At 40.3% G+C, this 16,387-nt stretch overlaps 1 protein-coding gene across 5 annotated transcripts in view; it reads right to left on the bottom strand.

The window, feature by feature from the left end:
- Positions 1-2,043: 2,043 nt before the first annotated feature.
- Positions 2,044-16,387, bottom strand: part of PIP4P2 (phosphatidylinositol-4,5-bisphosphate 4-phosphatase 2) — a 52,943-nt gene continuing 38,599 nt past the window's right edge. For 3 of the 5 annotated variants that reach the window (XM_014525132.1, XM_006034578.2, XM_025216577.1), the window contains 2 exons: positions 7,707-7,797; positions 2,044-3,536 (listed from right to left, as the gene is read on the bottom strand). In XM_014525132.1, coding sequence (XP_014380618.1) covers positions 3,393-3,536; positions 7,707-7,797 — 235 coding nt within the window. In that variant the 3' untranslated portion in view covers positions 2,044-3,392. Of the gene's footprint in view, positions 3,537-7,704; positions 7,798-9,074; positions 13,348-13,883; positions 14,025-16,387 lie in introns of those variants that run through there. The other 2 variants (XR_003096425.1, XR_003096424.1) reach the window with 2 other exon arrangements.

Below are 16,387 nucleotides of genomic sequence, written 5' to 3'. Positions count from 1 at the left end.
ACTGGCAATCTATAGCACCCCCACCCCAAAAAGCTCTCTTTTTGGTCAGCTCCCAGGAAATAAGGTTTTTTGTTTTTTCAAAGTATGTGAGGGGGTGGTTGGGAAGCAGTCTCTGCAGCCTACTGCCATCTCTCCCTGGAGTAAAAAGCGCATCCAGATGTCATACTATTTACAGTAATTATTTACATCAAAGAGAGCTCAGTCTCTTCAGTCACAGTAACCCGAAGAATTTAGTTGAAAAGGTAGCTAGAGTTAGGCAAGACTTCCTGGGAAGTTTGCAATGATGGATACAAAACAATGTTATGTTGTTATCTGGGTAAGTACACAGATATTAATAATTCTCAAGCAACACTAAGGGTGATGCCAAGATGAATGCTAGACAACCAGCCTGTTGAATGGCTGTACTGCTCTTGACCTACTATTATGTTTTTGAAGGAAGTTTAAATCGACTGCAAGATATTTTTAAAAATAATTGCTCACTTGTACTATCTGAAATTTATAAAAGCACTACACAAATTCATGTCAGTCTAACTACATGGAGGCCAGAGGGTTTTTGTTTTGTTTTGTTGTGTATCATCTGTTTAGTGTTAATGGTTATAATCAGAATAAGACTACTTGTAGAAAGTTGAGAACTGGGATACAACTTAACAGCAGGTTCTGGTGACTGTCCCAGTTGCCATCTACTTGCAAGCTGACCTATTCCTACAGCAGCTAAGACTCCCTGGTTTTATTGAAATCTATGGTAAAACTCCCATTGATGTCAGAGGAACAAAATCAACTGTTAAGGTTCTTAAGGACCAAGCGGATGAAATTTTCATTAAAAAAAACCAAACTGATGGTAAATTATATTATTTTACAATAATAACTCATAATGGTTCATCCTGCACACAGGAGAAACAAGCCCTGCATGGTGATCCTAATCTATGTGAGAGATAAAGATTTTGTCCCTTTAAGGAAAGGAAAAAGATGGGGAAGAAGAAAGAAAGAGCTGCTGAAAAAACAAAGAAAATGGTGTAAATGGATACTGAAGGAGGCTTGCTTGTTTTTGTTAATTTGACTTTCTATCAAGGTTTTTTCTTTATATTATGTAAGCACAACTCTCACCAATTCATGGAATAATTTTCTACACAATCCAAATCTTTGTTTAACCTGAGAATGCAGACAGCACCAATGTTTTGAAATAATAGACAGCTGGAAGAAGCATTCTGGGTTCAAATTGCAGTAACTAAGAGAGATAATCTAACCCCTCCATCACTTTCCAGCCACTTTAAAATCACAGGGTCAGAAGAGACTTGAAGGGTCATTTAGTCTACTTCCCATCCCAGAGATGCTCATCTGGCCTCTTTTAGAAAATCTCTGATGAAGGATATTCTGTAACTTCCTGAGGCAGCTTGTTCCATTATCCCATTGCTCTTCCAGTTAGGAAGTTTTTCCTGAGATTTACTCTAAATCTGTTTTGCTCTGGTTTAAACTGGTTGCTTCTTGTACTGAGGACTGGCAAGGAAAAACAACACTTCTCCGTCTTCTTTATAGCAGCCTTTCAAATATTTGGAAACTGCTTCCATGTCTCTCCTTCATCTCCTTTTCTGTTAAGTGAACATAAATTTACCTGGTATAGCTTGTATTCCAACTCCTTCTATTTGTTGCTCATTCTGGGTCCACTCCATTTTCTCTACATCCTTCTTATAATGGTGACACCCCACAACTTGATAGAACACTTCGGCAGAGGCCTATTCAGCCTCAAGTTAGGTGGTACTGTCACCTCCCATGTCATGCACACAATGCTGTTGTCACTGCAAACCAAGTGTATTTGTATTTGTTTGGAGATGGCACTTGCAGATGAAGGGGTGACCACATGTCTCCTATACTGCATCTGCATTCCTTCTGTGTCATTTAGATTGTTCTAATTACAAGGTTATACACCTTCTATATAGAACCAAAAAATATAAATTTGATAATAATATTTATTAGTTTATTTTAAAAGGTACCTTGTAATCCTGAGCTACCGCTTTTGTACATTTATCATCATACAAAGACATGTCATTTACAGTTTGAAGAATACATTTATTGTGCTCCAAAATCCTCATCTGAATGTCACTTTGCCTAACAGGAACATAGACAATTTAAAATATTACGTGTATCCCTGGAACATTAACATTATTTTGCTCATCTGACCCCATTATCTAATGACTATTGTGTTCTAAACTGCTCGGGACATTCCTTCTGAATTCAGCAAAAAATGTCTTTAAAACCGTTAAGATGGGCAGTGCAAGAACTGGTCCCTTAATCCTTTGGGAATACATCATTAGAAAATCAATTTCTGTTTCCGTATTCTCTTGACAGAACCAACGTTAAATTGACCGACTGTATTTTGAAGGAATAGTCCGAGTAACAGTTTACTAATTTTCATATTATAGTAGTCAGTGTAAAGTTACAGTTTCTCCCTTTGCAGTGACCGATGCATACATTCTCCCAACAAGGAAAAGTCTGCCATGATCAGCTGAGAGTAAGAGGAAACCCACCATCACCTTATCTTCACCTAAATGACATTTAAGTAATATAAAACAAGTCATATGAAATGCCTCCCTTAGACCCTGTGTAAAGGAACTCATACAAATAACCAGAGTTAAGTTCCATAAATCCAATCATGGCTTTTAGGATTTGCCTGTAAAAAACAAAACATTAATAAGTCCCAGGATCCTTGAGAAAAACATTTATCCAAGTTAAATTCCAATACAGGATAAATGGATAATTTCTGTTATTTAACTGGATTACCAAAATATTGCATCTCTCTACCTGAAAATCTGAAAGCATACAGTGTTTACAAATGTTCTCTTTAGCAACAATTTCAGTTCCCAAAAGTACACTCTTATATTTCACTTCTGGAATAAGGTCACTATGATCTTAGGTAAAATGTACAGTAAGCAGTTCAAGCAAAATGCTTATTGCTTAGATTTTAAAGCAAGCCACTTTAGTACAGTTGTAATTAAAATGCAAGTACAAATGTAAAGCTACTGTAGAAACACTTATAAACACCTCTTGCTTTTGAATACTTACTGATCACCTAAAGAATGGTGCAGGCTGCTTTTAAAATAATAAAAAGGAACTGTAAAACTATACCGTTTGTTGGAATGAAATTCAACAATACTTAAGACAGGTGTATGGACATGTAAACAAAGCTTTAGTATTCAGAGCTTGAGAATCTAGCAGCAAAACAACCCATTTGCATATAATGTAGTGCAATGAACATTTGTTCTTAAAAGATCCCCAGTCTTAAAACTACTTTTAACAGAATAGAATCCTTACGGGAAAACAGTTGAAAAGTGTCCAACATGTAGAATCCAGAACTAGTAGAGAGACTGTCTCACCTGCTACAATCTACCAATATAAGTCTATGCAAAACTGTGCTCTGGATAACTGACTTTTATGGCTCCCCAGTAACAGGCTCGAATAAGGCAGATCAAGCCTAAGAGGTAAGCAATAGCCCAAGAAACATATGTTGCATGAAAACGCATGGCAAAGTCTTGTGTACCAACCTGGAAAAGAAAAAGAGAGCGTCAGATGCACAACAGTCTGGGTTCTTGGAGGACACTAGTGTTTCCTTAAAGATATTTAAGTATAAACCGATATGAGTTGCTGTATTTTTTTTTTATACTCCCAGAGATATAGAATATTAATTAATTCATTAGAATAAATTATACCAATATTATAAGTGATGTCAAACATGTAAGCTGTTTTTTGTTGTTTTTTTTTAAATCCAGCAAGTTTCTTGTTCGTACTCACTTTAATACAGAAAATCCTCCACTAATTTAAGCATGCAAACAGCTTGTTTTCCACCACTAAGTTAAGAAGGCTAAGGGGGAAGTATACACCGCCCCCCCACAATGGCCAAAGTAAAAATAAATGCAGTTTACAGAAGCAGTAGATGATTTCATCTGCATACACATGAAAGGCAATATGGCTTATCTAGGAATGATACTGTAAGGGGCATATAAAAGACATTGTAGAAGATGAGGAGCTGCAAGATGTGAAAAAAGCATACTGGGATGTGAAAACCTTAACTTATGCCAAAACAGTGTTGCATGTTCAGTGCTCTAGAATGAAACCAGTTTTTACCACTGCCCAATCCTAGGCATAACACTAAATGGGTAGATAAGATAATTAAGTCTGCTATTTTTAATTTTCCTGGGTGGCCCATTATTTTAGTTAGATTTGGCTAAATCAAAGCATCAAGCCAACCTTTTATACATCTTTCATTATTTTCTGTACTTCTACCTTGATCAGTTTTATTAATTTCATCTGTAAAAATACTTCTAAATTTTGTAATTTTCCCTCCTATTCAACTCTTCCCATTATTTTTACCTTTCTCTGAGCTCATTCTATTCCTGCTACTTCCATTTTACGATGGGGTGATCAGAAACTAGCATATTATTCAATAGGTAGTACCATTGGTTTATATAATGGCTATTTTATATATACACTATTAATTTATGTACTTTTATTAATATAGCCCAAGATCTTGTTTGATTCTTTGACCACAACAGCATATTGATCAGATATTTTCTCTCAGATTTTTTCCTGTGTTTGCAGATATTAGAATCCATTAGTTTCTTTAAGGTGGCTAATTACTCATTACAATGTGCCTCACTACATATTTGCATTAGTCACTGTATGGGTCAATTGCATAGCTTCATAGGTCCTTCTTAAAAATTCCTCACAAAGCGTATGGGCTTTTCAGTGTGACAGAGGTCAGGTCTATACTACTGCTTTCTGCCAGAATAGCTATATCAGCCAAAGGCCCAAAAAGGTCCCAAAATTCCTAGATTCCTTGCTGGGGTCACTTGATACCAGCTGACTTTCTGCCTATGGCGGGGCGGCTGGACCAGATCATCTCTTGAGGTCCCTTCCAGCCCCTAATGTCTATGAAATCTATGAAAAAGGTTTCAATTCCAACTAACATCAGAGACCTATTGTATTCTTTTTTAAACTAGAGGTGTGGTTTTACCAGTACAGCTTGTTTCATTCATGGGTGGTGGTTTTATTGTACTTTTACAAAGTGCAATTTCACTAGTATAGCTGCATCCATAAGAACACTCTGCCAATATAGTGTACGTGTAGTTTTATACTAATGAAATGCTCTAACAGAGATTACTTGCAGACTATTAATATACATTACACACAATCATAATTGGATCCAAAATGCACACTGTCATTTTAGTTATAAGCATGCTTTTAATGTTTAGTGAATGATGTAACCGTACCAAGTTTATGTATTATGATGTTGTAGTTATATACTCAGACTAAGGCCTGACTGGTAGGCTCTGAGGGAGGCACAAAAGAACCTAATACTAATACATTTTGAACCATGTTGTTTGAAAAATAGATAGGAGAGGCTAGTGTATTTACTCAAATACAAGGTAAGGTCACCCTCCACCCCAAGTCAGAATGGGAAGGGGGGAGAAGCCCCACATCTTACATCTCATCTGCATACAAGAAAACCTCATTAAATACATTGTCCATCATTAATCTGCTGCCAAAAACAGAATGTACTCAGTAATGAAAACCAACTGTGAAGTTCATTAAACGCACCCAACACTGAGCATGACTATAAAACCTATGATTCATACTGGACAAACGTAAGTGTGCATACATGTCCCTTCAAAATAAAAATGGGTGGGTGTTGCCTCCTCAGGGAACTGGCACCAGGACTGAAGGTATTGCAATACCAGGTCAGCACTCGGAAGGCCAGAGCCAGCCCCAACACCCTTTCCTTGGTGCCAAAAAAGCTATATTTGATCTTGGCCAAAAAGGCTAACATGCTGATGGGAATCTACCACAAGGACAAGTTAGTACAACCTGTCTGAATAAAATACGTGTTAGTGGCCATTGTGCACAGTCCCCCTCAGCACCTATTCTTTTTCAAATCACAGTGAACAACTACACTGAATACATTTAGACTTCCTCTTCACTTCCACAGCTAAGCTGTGCCTTTCCCATTTCCAAAGATCCCTGTGTCTTCACCAGCCTTAATGTCTGGCAAACATCAAATAGGGCCCCAAACAGTTCAACCAGAATCCCTCAGTTGCCCCATCTCTCAGCCTGTCGCATATGATTAGCATGGGCCGGCCCTCCATGAGGTGCAACTGGACCAGGCTGTATGTGCAGATGAGGCACAGGGCATTTTTGGAGGATCCCAGGACTCAGGACAAGAACAAGCGGGGGCTAATCAGCATCTCTCTCTCTCCTTTGTGAGGGTCTCTGGAGTACACATACATATTGAGCAGACCTGACCTATGGGATCACCATGGCTTGAAGTGCTGTTGACTCTGCTCAGGTCCAGTTCAATGAACTATATGGTAAATCATAAGTCTTTTGTCTTTGAATTAATCATGCATAGTTTGTACTATATATAAGTAAGTGCAAAAATGCTGCTTGAAAGTGTGTTTATGGAGTACCTGCAATTTCAGAAGAGGTAAAATGCATCAGTTCTGACTGAACTAAGCCCGTGGGTACTATATGCAGATTACTTCAGGTGTGTTTATTTCAAGGTCAGTGTTTTCAAATTTCCTCCTTACTTCCATGCTCCCAGGGGTAGCAGAGTCTGACAGTAAGGAAGGGGGGGAAGGGTCTGCAGAGGGAAGAAACTGGGGGGCAGAGGGCAAGGTGGCAACCTGACCTCCAGATTTAAATTTTCCCTGTGGTAGCACTGCAAGTGGGACAAATTCAAGTTAAACCTCCAATAATTAGATTCTATGCCTGGAACGTTGTAACAAGTTTATACATGTTTCATATATAGAATCTAATTATTAGGGGTCATCTTATATTTGAGTAAATAAGGTCACCTATGGACAAATGGACACAATCCAGTACAGTCCAGAAAGCCCCAACTAATAGTAAGCCAGGTGAAAATTAAGACTCCTTTCTCCGAGTGTTTTACCTTCCCTAATGGTGCTTTTCAAGGACCACTGAGGAAGCAGTCTAGCCTTACACGGCAGGGAGGCAGGCAGGAAGCTAGGAAGAATTCTGATGGAAATCTACCTGATCCTTATGAAATGTGGGTGTTCTGGCAGCATATTTCAGATTTCAAGTCAACATTTTAAGTGGAAAATGTCTGGCCAGCTGCAGTTGGTTGATCTTGCCCTCAGTGCCCTCTCAGTCCCTAAGAGCAGCTCAGTGAGCGTACTGAAAATGATGAAGCAGCCCAACTGTGGAAACATTTCAATGTTTCTGAAATGAAAATACTCCGAAATTTATTTCTGTGAAAAATTAAACATTTGCCTTTTTGTCCCAATTAAGGACAACATTGCTTCCCTAACTTTGCAAGAGGCAAGGATTTCTTATGGCAATATCTTTTATTGGACCAACAGTTTAACTGGGATAGAGTTAGATAGTTGGTCTAATAAAGATATCACCCTGCATAATTTCTGGATCATCACAGCTACATCACCTTAACATTCCCTAACTGTGTGTCTTCTGCAGACATTTCAGTTTGCCACACAGTTCTAAGCAGAACCTTACAGAAACCTTCCTGCCTTTTATTTATTTATTTATTTATTTAAAGATGTGTGCTAAAATATGAGTTTCTGCTCAACAGTGGTCAGACAGTACTAGAATGTTGGAACTGAAGAAATGCTACTCAAATGCTGAGAGTTGCGAAAACAGTGGGGCCCCCTGTGAAAATTAGCATTGAAAAATACATTACTCACGGTTAGTCCAACTCCAATGAAAATGCATATCATTCCAATAGTAATGTATGCACAGCAGCGCCTTCTTGGTAGTGCACTTCCAACAGAGGAACTGCAGATGAATAGTATGTTAAATCCAAACAAAATGAGTTATTAGACAGTAAAACACAGCCCATCTACACACACAAATCACGTTGAAGCAATAAAATTGTAGGCCAAGCTTATTACTAGACTAAATAAGTGTAATGCTTTTAAGAATTACTCTTCCTGTAAGCAGAGTATATCAGAGGAGAACTGTGTCAAGATGAAGATTATCAACCATCTAGTGTCTGAACCAACATAGTATTGTGATAAGGAGAGAAATTATAGTTCTACACTTTATGATTGCCTGCTGTGCCTGTGTATCATCTGGCTTTATCCAAGTCTCTTTTTAAAACAAAAATTATCAAAAAACTGAATTACACTAAAACTATTAGATGTCATCACTGGTGTGCTTCTCTTTTCTCTGAAACTGTCTTGCTGTCATAGAAAAATGCTCCATATTATTCACTAAAAAAAAAAAAAAAAAAAAAAAAGGTTTCTCAATGAAGACTTGATTCTCCGACACCCATATGACCACATACTCAAATAGCTGAAAAGAGGCTTATACTGTATTATCCCCTTCCTGGTTTTCCTTTTTATTTGGATTGGTAGACTTGGTCCCGGAATAAATGCCAGGAGTGACCACGCTATGGCTAATGAGCTGTATGCAGCTTCAGGGTAGTTTGTGCACAAAAATATGTAGTTAAATGAAATAAATAAATCTTTTTCTGTTTATTTATTATTTTGTATTTTTGATTTTCTTTATTTCTTATTATTTGTTCTGGGAACTCATTTAAAATTAGAACAGATTATTCTTTGAGCTGTAGGTCTATATGCAGATCACCAACTCCAAGCCATGCTGGTTTTGAAAGTTGTGTGTCTTGTGCCTCTTAGCCACATCAAAATTTTAAACTTGCAGCAGGAAGGGTTAGGAAGTTTGGCCAGTATTCAGTGCAAGGCTATACTATACTGAAATACACTGTGGACACCAACTTCAAGACCAACAGCAGTGTCTTTGTGAGCTTACTAATATACATAAAAACTCTGAACCAGGGTAGCTATAAACACTTAGGCTAGATATAGATATTCAAGAAGTCGGAGGCAGAATCGATCTAAAATTACAAAATTTTCTGTAAGCAGTGTAGTTTAGATCAGTAGTAAACAGACCACACATTCGCCCTTTGGTTTGGGGGGGGGGAGGAAGGTTCTGCTGTTTTTAAACCAGTGTGTGCGTGCTGAACTTCTGTCCTGTTACAGGTATATGCCAGTTTCTGTTCACTTATACTGGTAAATGTGGAATGTCTGTACCTGGCCTTGATGTTTGGTAAGTATTAGGTGCAGAGCATCTCAGCCTGACTCTTCTTTGTGCTGTATAAACATACCCCAAATATGTTCTTCCTTCATCATGTCTGGTTCAGTCAAAGCAGAGATTGTAATAGATATGAGAGTTTAGTTATTTACCAGGAGTGGATGAGATTCTCACTTATTAGCAAGGGGGAATAACAGATTTCAAAATTAATTCTTCACTACTTCTAGGTTACAAGGATGCAATTGTCCTGTAAGGTGGTTAGCTGGTACAGAGGGTACAAATTCTAGGGAATGAGATTGCAAAACATTTCCTCTTCGGCAGTGGTCCCCAAACCTTCACTGAGCAACAATACAGAACAAATAATGTGCTGCAGGCAACATCAGACTTTAATTTTCCCATCAAGTTAAATTTAATTTTTTAATCCTTTGGAACAGTGAACAATAGAGGGTCTTACAGGCATGTTGCCCATAAGCTATGGGTGGGAATACCCAATTTAAGGTCTGCACTAAGAGACATTTAGAGTTATCCTGCCATTACTATGTGCAACTATGGTACTTTTAAAAGTCTGACGTGGAATAACCATGAGTATCCAAGGCAAAGAAATATTTGTAGAAAGAGAAATAACATAGGGAGTTAGGGGCAGAAGCAGGAGTAAAACCCAGGAATCCCAACTCCTTCACCCCATCTCATATCACTTAACTATTTCCTATCTCCAATTCTAAAGTTTATCCTAGCATAGGTAATTAAATTCAGTTTAAAATAAGGTTACCTAAATTAAGAAGAAAATATTTTGGTGTGCTACCAAATAAGTCTTGAACAGTCTTTCTGATTCCATGAAAAAAATGCTTTGGCTCAAGGCTTCAGCATGATTTGCGAGACAACAAAATAGATTATTTTAGATGTTCTAAATCTATTATTAAAAGACTAAAATAACTCAACTACAAATCATATTTTATCTTCAAAGCATGATAAGTCTTTAAACTCTACCATCTCCTAAAGTGATTATTTACAAAGACAGTTTCCTGAAAGAATGTCTCCACTGTCAAAAGAACTCTGTGTGATTTCTTCCTAAAAAGCTTGAAAGTGTTGAAGTTGTTCTACTAGTCATGAAACATGAAAATATTTACTTATATAAAAAGGGGAATTACGCTTGTGAACACTAACCTTTAAGTCCATTTCAAGTAGCTAGGTGAATCATAATCATTTCCAGGTTTCCAGTTGAGATATACTACAAATTAACTGCACAAATCACCATCAGTGAGCAAAGTAAACAAATCCTTTGAAAGCTGCACTACAAACACTTTGAGGAAGGCACCTTGTCTTCAAACCTACCAACCTAAATAAATCTGACTAGAGCACTGCTCTTGCAATTCCTTTCTAAAATTGCCTAATAAAAGTTGCAGAAGCAAAATAGAAAGAATCATGGGATCACAGGAAAGTAGGGCTGAAAGAGACGTCACGAGGTGATCTCATCCAGCCCCTGCTCAAGGCAGGATCATCCCTGACTAAAAACCATTCCAGCCGAGTGTCTGTCCAGCCCGCTCTTGGAAATTTTCAAGAATGGAGATACCTTATGTAGCCTGTTCCAATGACTGACCATCCTCATAATCAGATTGGATGGGACCAACTAACAGCTAACTACTGAAACTTATAGACCGGGACAGGCAATTATTTTGGGTGGAGGGCCACTTACTAAGTTTTGGCAAGCCATTGAGGGCCATATGACAGGCAGTCAGGGGCAGATAAATATTAATTTTCTAAATTTTTTAAGGGCCCCACAGGCTGGATAGAACAGCCTGGTGGGCTGCATCTGGCCTACAGGCCGCATTTTGCCCACCCGTGTTATAGAAGGATATGCAACTTCTCCACAAAACTAATACTTTTAGTTATATTTGTTTTGGGTATTAGGAGAGCCAGGAGACCTAACACCAAAAGTATAACCAGCCCAAATCACAATCTTTTGCATGGATGCTTAAGTATTCTTCCATCCCCCTGTTCTACTTTAAGTATTCTTAATCCATTGCCATTTCTCTGCTGCTTTTAAGTTATGTAGTCAACAGAAGAGAAAGTATCTCTATTAATTGCCCTATTGCTACATGGCAACTTTTGGAGTGAGGGGCAAATGGCAGTAAGCACAACTGTCAGCCCAGCCCAGCACAGACCAGAACAATTTAAGGTAGAACATTTTATTAAACGCGAGTTTAGGATAGCAACCTCAAAATTTTGAAGCAGCACCTGAAATATTGCAAAGAGTATAACCAGAACAGCTTTTTGTACAAAGTTTGTAAAGGCACCAGGTTGGTTCTACTAGTTTGGTCTTTAACTTCCCCCAACAGGGTGGCAGGGCAAGTGTGTTTAGTACCATGAAAAGTACTCTGATTTTTTAGTTCTACAACTTGGTCTGATTGACTATCCACATTTCATTTTTAGTTTAGCAAGTATTATTACCATCAGAGCCACTGGATCCTAGATTTAAAAAGTTATCCAGCACATTACAAACTTCATTTGCTGTCCCTTAATGTTTTAATACCCGTGTTTTAAACAATAAGGTTACACATGAGCCAGTGAGCCAAACTAATTCAAATTCAATGCAAATAAATGAAAAGGTGGGGAGCCACTTCCATCTTCACTAGACTTTGAAGTGAGCCAGCATTACTGTCTGGCAGATGGCTGAGAGATCCCATTAAAAAAAAAATCATAAGAGAAACTTTACCTACTGCCAAAGGAACACTAAACACCAACAGTGCCTTAACTGTTTTTTGGCTGTACCAATGGCTGGAGCCAGTCTCATACGCTGTGTCCAGATGAGCACAGACATGCAGTATGTGGCACTGCAGACCCATTTGTAGCACCACACCGCACATGCAGGTCTTCCTCATTCTGCCTTGCAACATGGGGATGTTTTCTGACCCCAGGAGATCCCGGGGTCAAAAAACACCCATGCCAAAAAAAGCAGGGTGGCACACATGGTGGGAGCATGCACCATCCAAAACCAGAGCCTTGCTGGCTGGAGCCATGCTTGTTTCAGCTGTTGGCCAAGCTCCTAGCTGCAGGAAAAGTGCTGCAGCTGCAGCACCCTGAGGCCCCTGGGACCCCAGGTAAGACTGCTGGGGCTAGCGTAGTTGCTGGCCCCAGCCTCCCCTACCCCACCCGGGGTAACCTGCCATGTGCCAGAGGGTGCATGGTATGGGCACTCCTCAGGGACAAATCACAGCAACACAAGGTGCGTCATTGCTACTTGTCCCTGGGGAATAAATGTCTGCGCTTGTGTGGACACTGCCATAGGGACCAATATACCCTGAGGAATTAAGTTGACCCACCACCATTTTCTTAGAGATGTCTACAATAAACCATATTAAACTCTTGACAAAAAAGGACTTCTTGAGCAAACATTTAATAACTGCTTGTCTCAGCATACCTGGAAGTTTGTCCTTCTCAAAAGAAACATCAGTATTGAGCCTGTAAGCAAGTCACTTGCACTTTCCTTATTAAGGTCAATCAGCTCTGTGCTTGGGGTTTCCAGCCAATTTATTTTATATGGGGTGAACTTGTCCCCAGTAAATAAAACCAGTGGCATAACAACACGAGCTGCTGCCTGGGACAAACCCTGCGGAAGAGAGGTGGGGGGAGGCACGTGGTTTCGAGAGCAAGCGGGGAGGGTACAGGGTCCAAGAGGAAGGGAAGGAATGGGATGCGGGAGCAGGTCATAGGATCCAACAGCAGGAATGAGCACTGCTTTTGCCAGTGCCCGTGCTCTGCCCACCCTGGCTGTTGCTCTTAAAAGCGGCAGCAGCCAGAGACTGTTTTGGAGTTCCCAGCATGGGAATGCTATCAGGGCAGACTTCACGGGGACTGGGTGCCCTTATGGTGCCCCTCCTAACTGGGCACCTGCCCTGGACACCACTCTCACCCACCCCTATTTCCATGACTCAACAAAAGTAACAAAACAAACAAGCCTGCAAACAATCAACAAAACCAAAACCTGCTGTCTTTCTTCAGACCTTGACAGGGACAACCCAGACTCCATGCTTCTCCCTCAGCATCACAGCCTCCTCTCTTCTCACCCCTTGTTCCCTGCTCCTGGAGATATTGAGCTTCTTTGTGGCTTCACTCCCATTTACTAGTCATCCATCAGAGCTGGCTCGCATCCTTCTGGCCGAGCAGACTATTAGCAGCTAGCCACTTGCCACTGGGTTTCAGGCTCCTGAAGACTAAGTACCTTCTCACATATCCTCTCCTCAAGACTGAAGTCTGCATGTTTAAGCCCCCCTCCTGTGACAGAAAAAAAAAATCTTCATTTGCATGTGCTACCCTGGCATAGTTTCAGACAGAAAAAAAGCATACTGTTGTAGGGCCAGGTACCATCTTATCAACCTGGTGTTAGCCACCCACATTGCATGCAGCTGTGTTAATAGGGCAGGGTCAGTAACAAGGACAGAAGAAGTGCTCAGGAGGTAGCTTTGAAGGGTCTCAATGACCCACTTAATTGCAACCATAACATATTTCTGTTCCTGGAGAAGGAGCTTCCTTCTTAAAAATAGGATTCTCCCAAATTCCTGGAATAGAGCAGCTCCAAAGCCTTGTTCTGAAGGGTGATTCCGCAATACAAGTTATTTTGTGAAATCCATGCTACACAGTACAGGGGCACTACGCAGGAGCCGCTTCATAGTCCTAAAAGCTTCCGCACGCTCGGCAGATCATCATACCTTCTTGCGTGCCACACCATAAAGTAGGTCAGTATCACTGCAATAATTGAAAACTGAGAATAAAGTATTGGTAATACCCTGCCAACCCTAGAAACAACTTGCCTTGTTGCTTAATGGTGTCAGAGTCATAGAGAAGTAGGGCTAAAAGGGACCTCCAGAGATCATCTAGTCCAGGGGTGGACAAAATATGGCTCACGGGCTGGATGCGGCCCGCCGGGACATTCTATCCAGCCCACAGGGCCCCTAAAAAAATTTAGAAAAATTAATATTAATATTAATCTGCTCCTGGCTGCCTGTCATGTGGCCCTCGATGGCTTGCCAAAACTCAGTATCCTTATCCAAACCATCCCACATACTACCATAATCTAAACCAGGGGTGGGCAAAATGCGGCCCATGGGCTGAATGCGGTCTGCCAGGCCATTCTATCTGGCCCACGGGGCCCCTAAAAGATTTAGAAAATGAATATTTATCTGCTCCTGGCTGCCTGTCATGCGGCCCTTGATGGCTTGACAAAACTCAGTAAGCGGCCCTCCTCCCAAAATAATTGTCCGCCCCTGATCTAAACTCTACATAAAAGACTACCCTCAACCCTGACACAACATAGGCCTAACACCCTGACCTGCTACAGGTAAAGCAGGGGAACCATGGCAGCCAATGTTCTGCTTCTATAAAATGCCCAAATGTGAATATATGCTTAAGAGGTTCCAGGTAGAAGTCCATGCCGCACCCCCCACAAGTCCATACCAATCTGACAATAAGGCATAGATGTGGGTTTTCCAGAAAATTTTCCAATGCCCTAAATAGAGCGTGATCTGATTTAGCATGTTTATTTGACGTGTATTTAGTAAACAAAACTTATAAAAGTACCCCCATGTTAATTTTATGTCCCAATAGCCACAAGTATTTGAACTAAAATATTTGATAAGGAAAAAAAAATAAATACAGCACACTTAATGTGGTTTAAAAGTTATATTTAAACAAATTCAAAGCTTTATGTGAAAAGAAATTATTGACCTGAAAGGCTAATTAAGTGAATTCATAACTTGATTTTTGGTTTGGATTATTATGCAAGTGTATTTACCCTCCTGTTTACAAATCAATAAAACATATATGTACCCTCTCAGACACTTCCTAGGGATAATCACCTGAAAAACACTAATTACCACTTTGAAACTGCCAATCTTGCCTAATATTGTACTGGCATCCATTCACTGTTGCTAGTGAATTTTATGAAACAATTAATTTTTAGAAATGGAAAATTTCCAATGGAAAAATAAAGCACTGGAAAAATTTCCACCCCATATCTCTGCAATGGGGTAAAATTCCTTCCTGACCCTAAATATGGCTACTGACCCTCTAGCTAGGAACCTCTCAGCTTCCTAGCAGAACCAGCACACCCCAGTTGAAGTCCCCAGCCTTAGCTGTAGCCAATACCCAATGCCTCTGGGGAGGCTTAAAAACATCCTGATATGTATAGCACAAGTGGGGGGCGGGGGAGCAACCAGTAAAGCCTAGAAGCATAGGAAATACCCATAGTGGAAAATAAACATAGCATACATCATCCCTGAATAGCAGCTGTCCAACCTCTTCTTGAACGCCTCCAGTGAGGGGGAGTCTACAACTTGCCTAGGCAGTCTACTCCACTGCCTCGCTATTCTCACAGTGAAGACGTTTTTCCAGATATCCAATCTAACAGTTTCCATGTTCCCCAGCTATACCATCCCTTTTAACATTTAGTTGAATCATTCAACCAATCCATTCATCTGGGGATGGTAAACTTGAGGTCTTTACCTAATGGATCCAAGGCCTCCTGCAACAACCGTGACATAAATATGGTGATCTCCCGGGGACACCCTACCAATAAACAAGTGTTAATAAATTTTGAGGTGACTGTTTAAGCCAAGGCTGAGTAGATGGTCACTGCTTCTAGGTATCAGTTGCCATAGTTTAGCAGGATAGGAATAAAACAGCAACAGCTGGCACTTGGCTCCAGCAGCTCAAATAGGACCACTCCCACCCACTCAAATAGATTGCTGACCGATGGGTTGGGTACTAATTGGGTTCTATGAGTGGGCCTGGGCCCAACTAGCTGGCACTCTGGGCAGGATATGCAGTAGTCTTTGATGTTTTGGTAGACTCCTAGACAGAATTTCATAGAACACCCTCTCATGTCTTCTCGATCCTCAAGTGACCTGCCTATGGTATGCAGTGGTCTAACTTTAACACTTGGTTTTGTTACTGTTTGGCACCAGCAGCATATACCATTATGTCCCTACAGCTTTGACTCTCATAGCCCTCATTAGGAAGTCCTCTTGTAACACAAAATGAGGATCCTGGGAAGATAAAGCTGGGGTCCACCATGACCCTGCTGGCACAGCCCAAATCAACCATACAAGATGGAAAAGAAAGAATCCTACGTTGTCTTTGAATAATATCTGGACCTTCTCCAACCTACTCCAGGCCTCCTCCCTCCAATTCTTGATGACTCCATGGGGTTTTGGGTCACCTGAACTTTCCCCAGGGTTGGCTAGATCACACAGTATGCTAATGCCTTTCCCCAAATGTCTCCTATGGTCCCCCTATCTTGCAACTACATCTCTCCCGG

Source organism: Alligator sinensis, unplaced genomic scaffold (genome assembly GCF_000455745.1).
Source record: "Alligator sinensis unplaced genomic scaffold, ASM45574v1 scaffold946_1, whole genome shotgun sequence".
Lineage (NCBI taxonomy): Eukaryota > Metazoa > Chordata > Crocodylia > Alligatoridae > Alligator > Alligator sinensis.
Note: the sequence above shows the minus strand (reverse complement) of the source record. Positions and strands in the feature narration are given on the sequence as shown.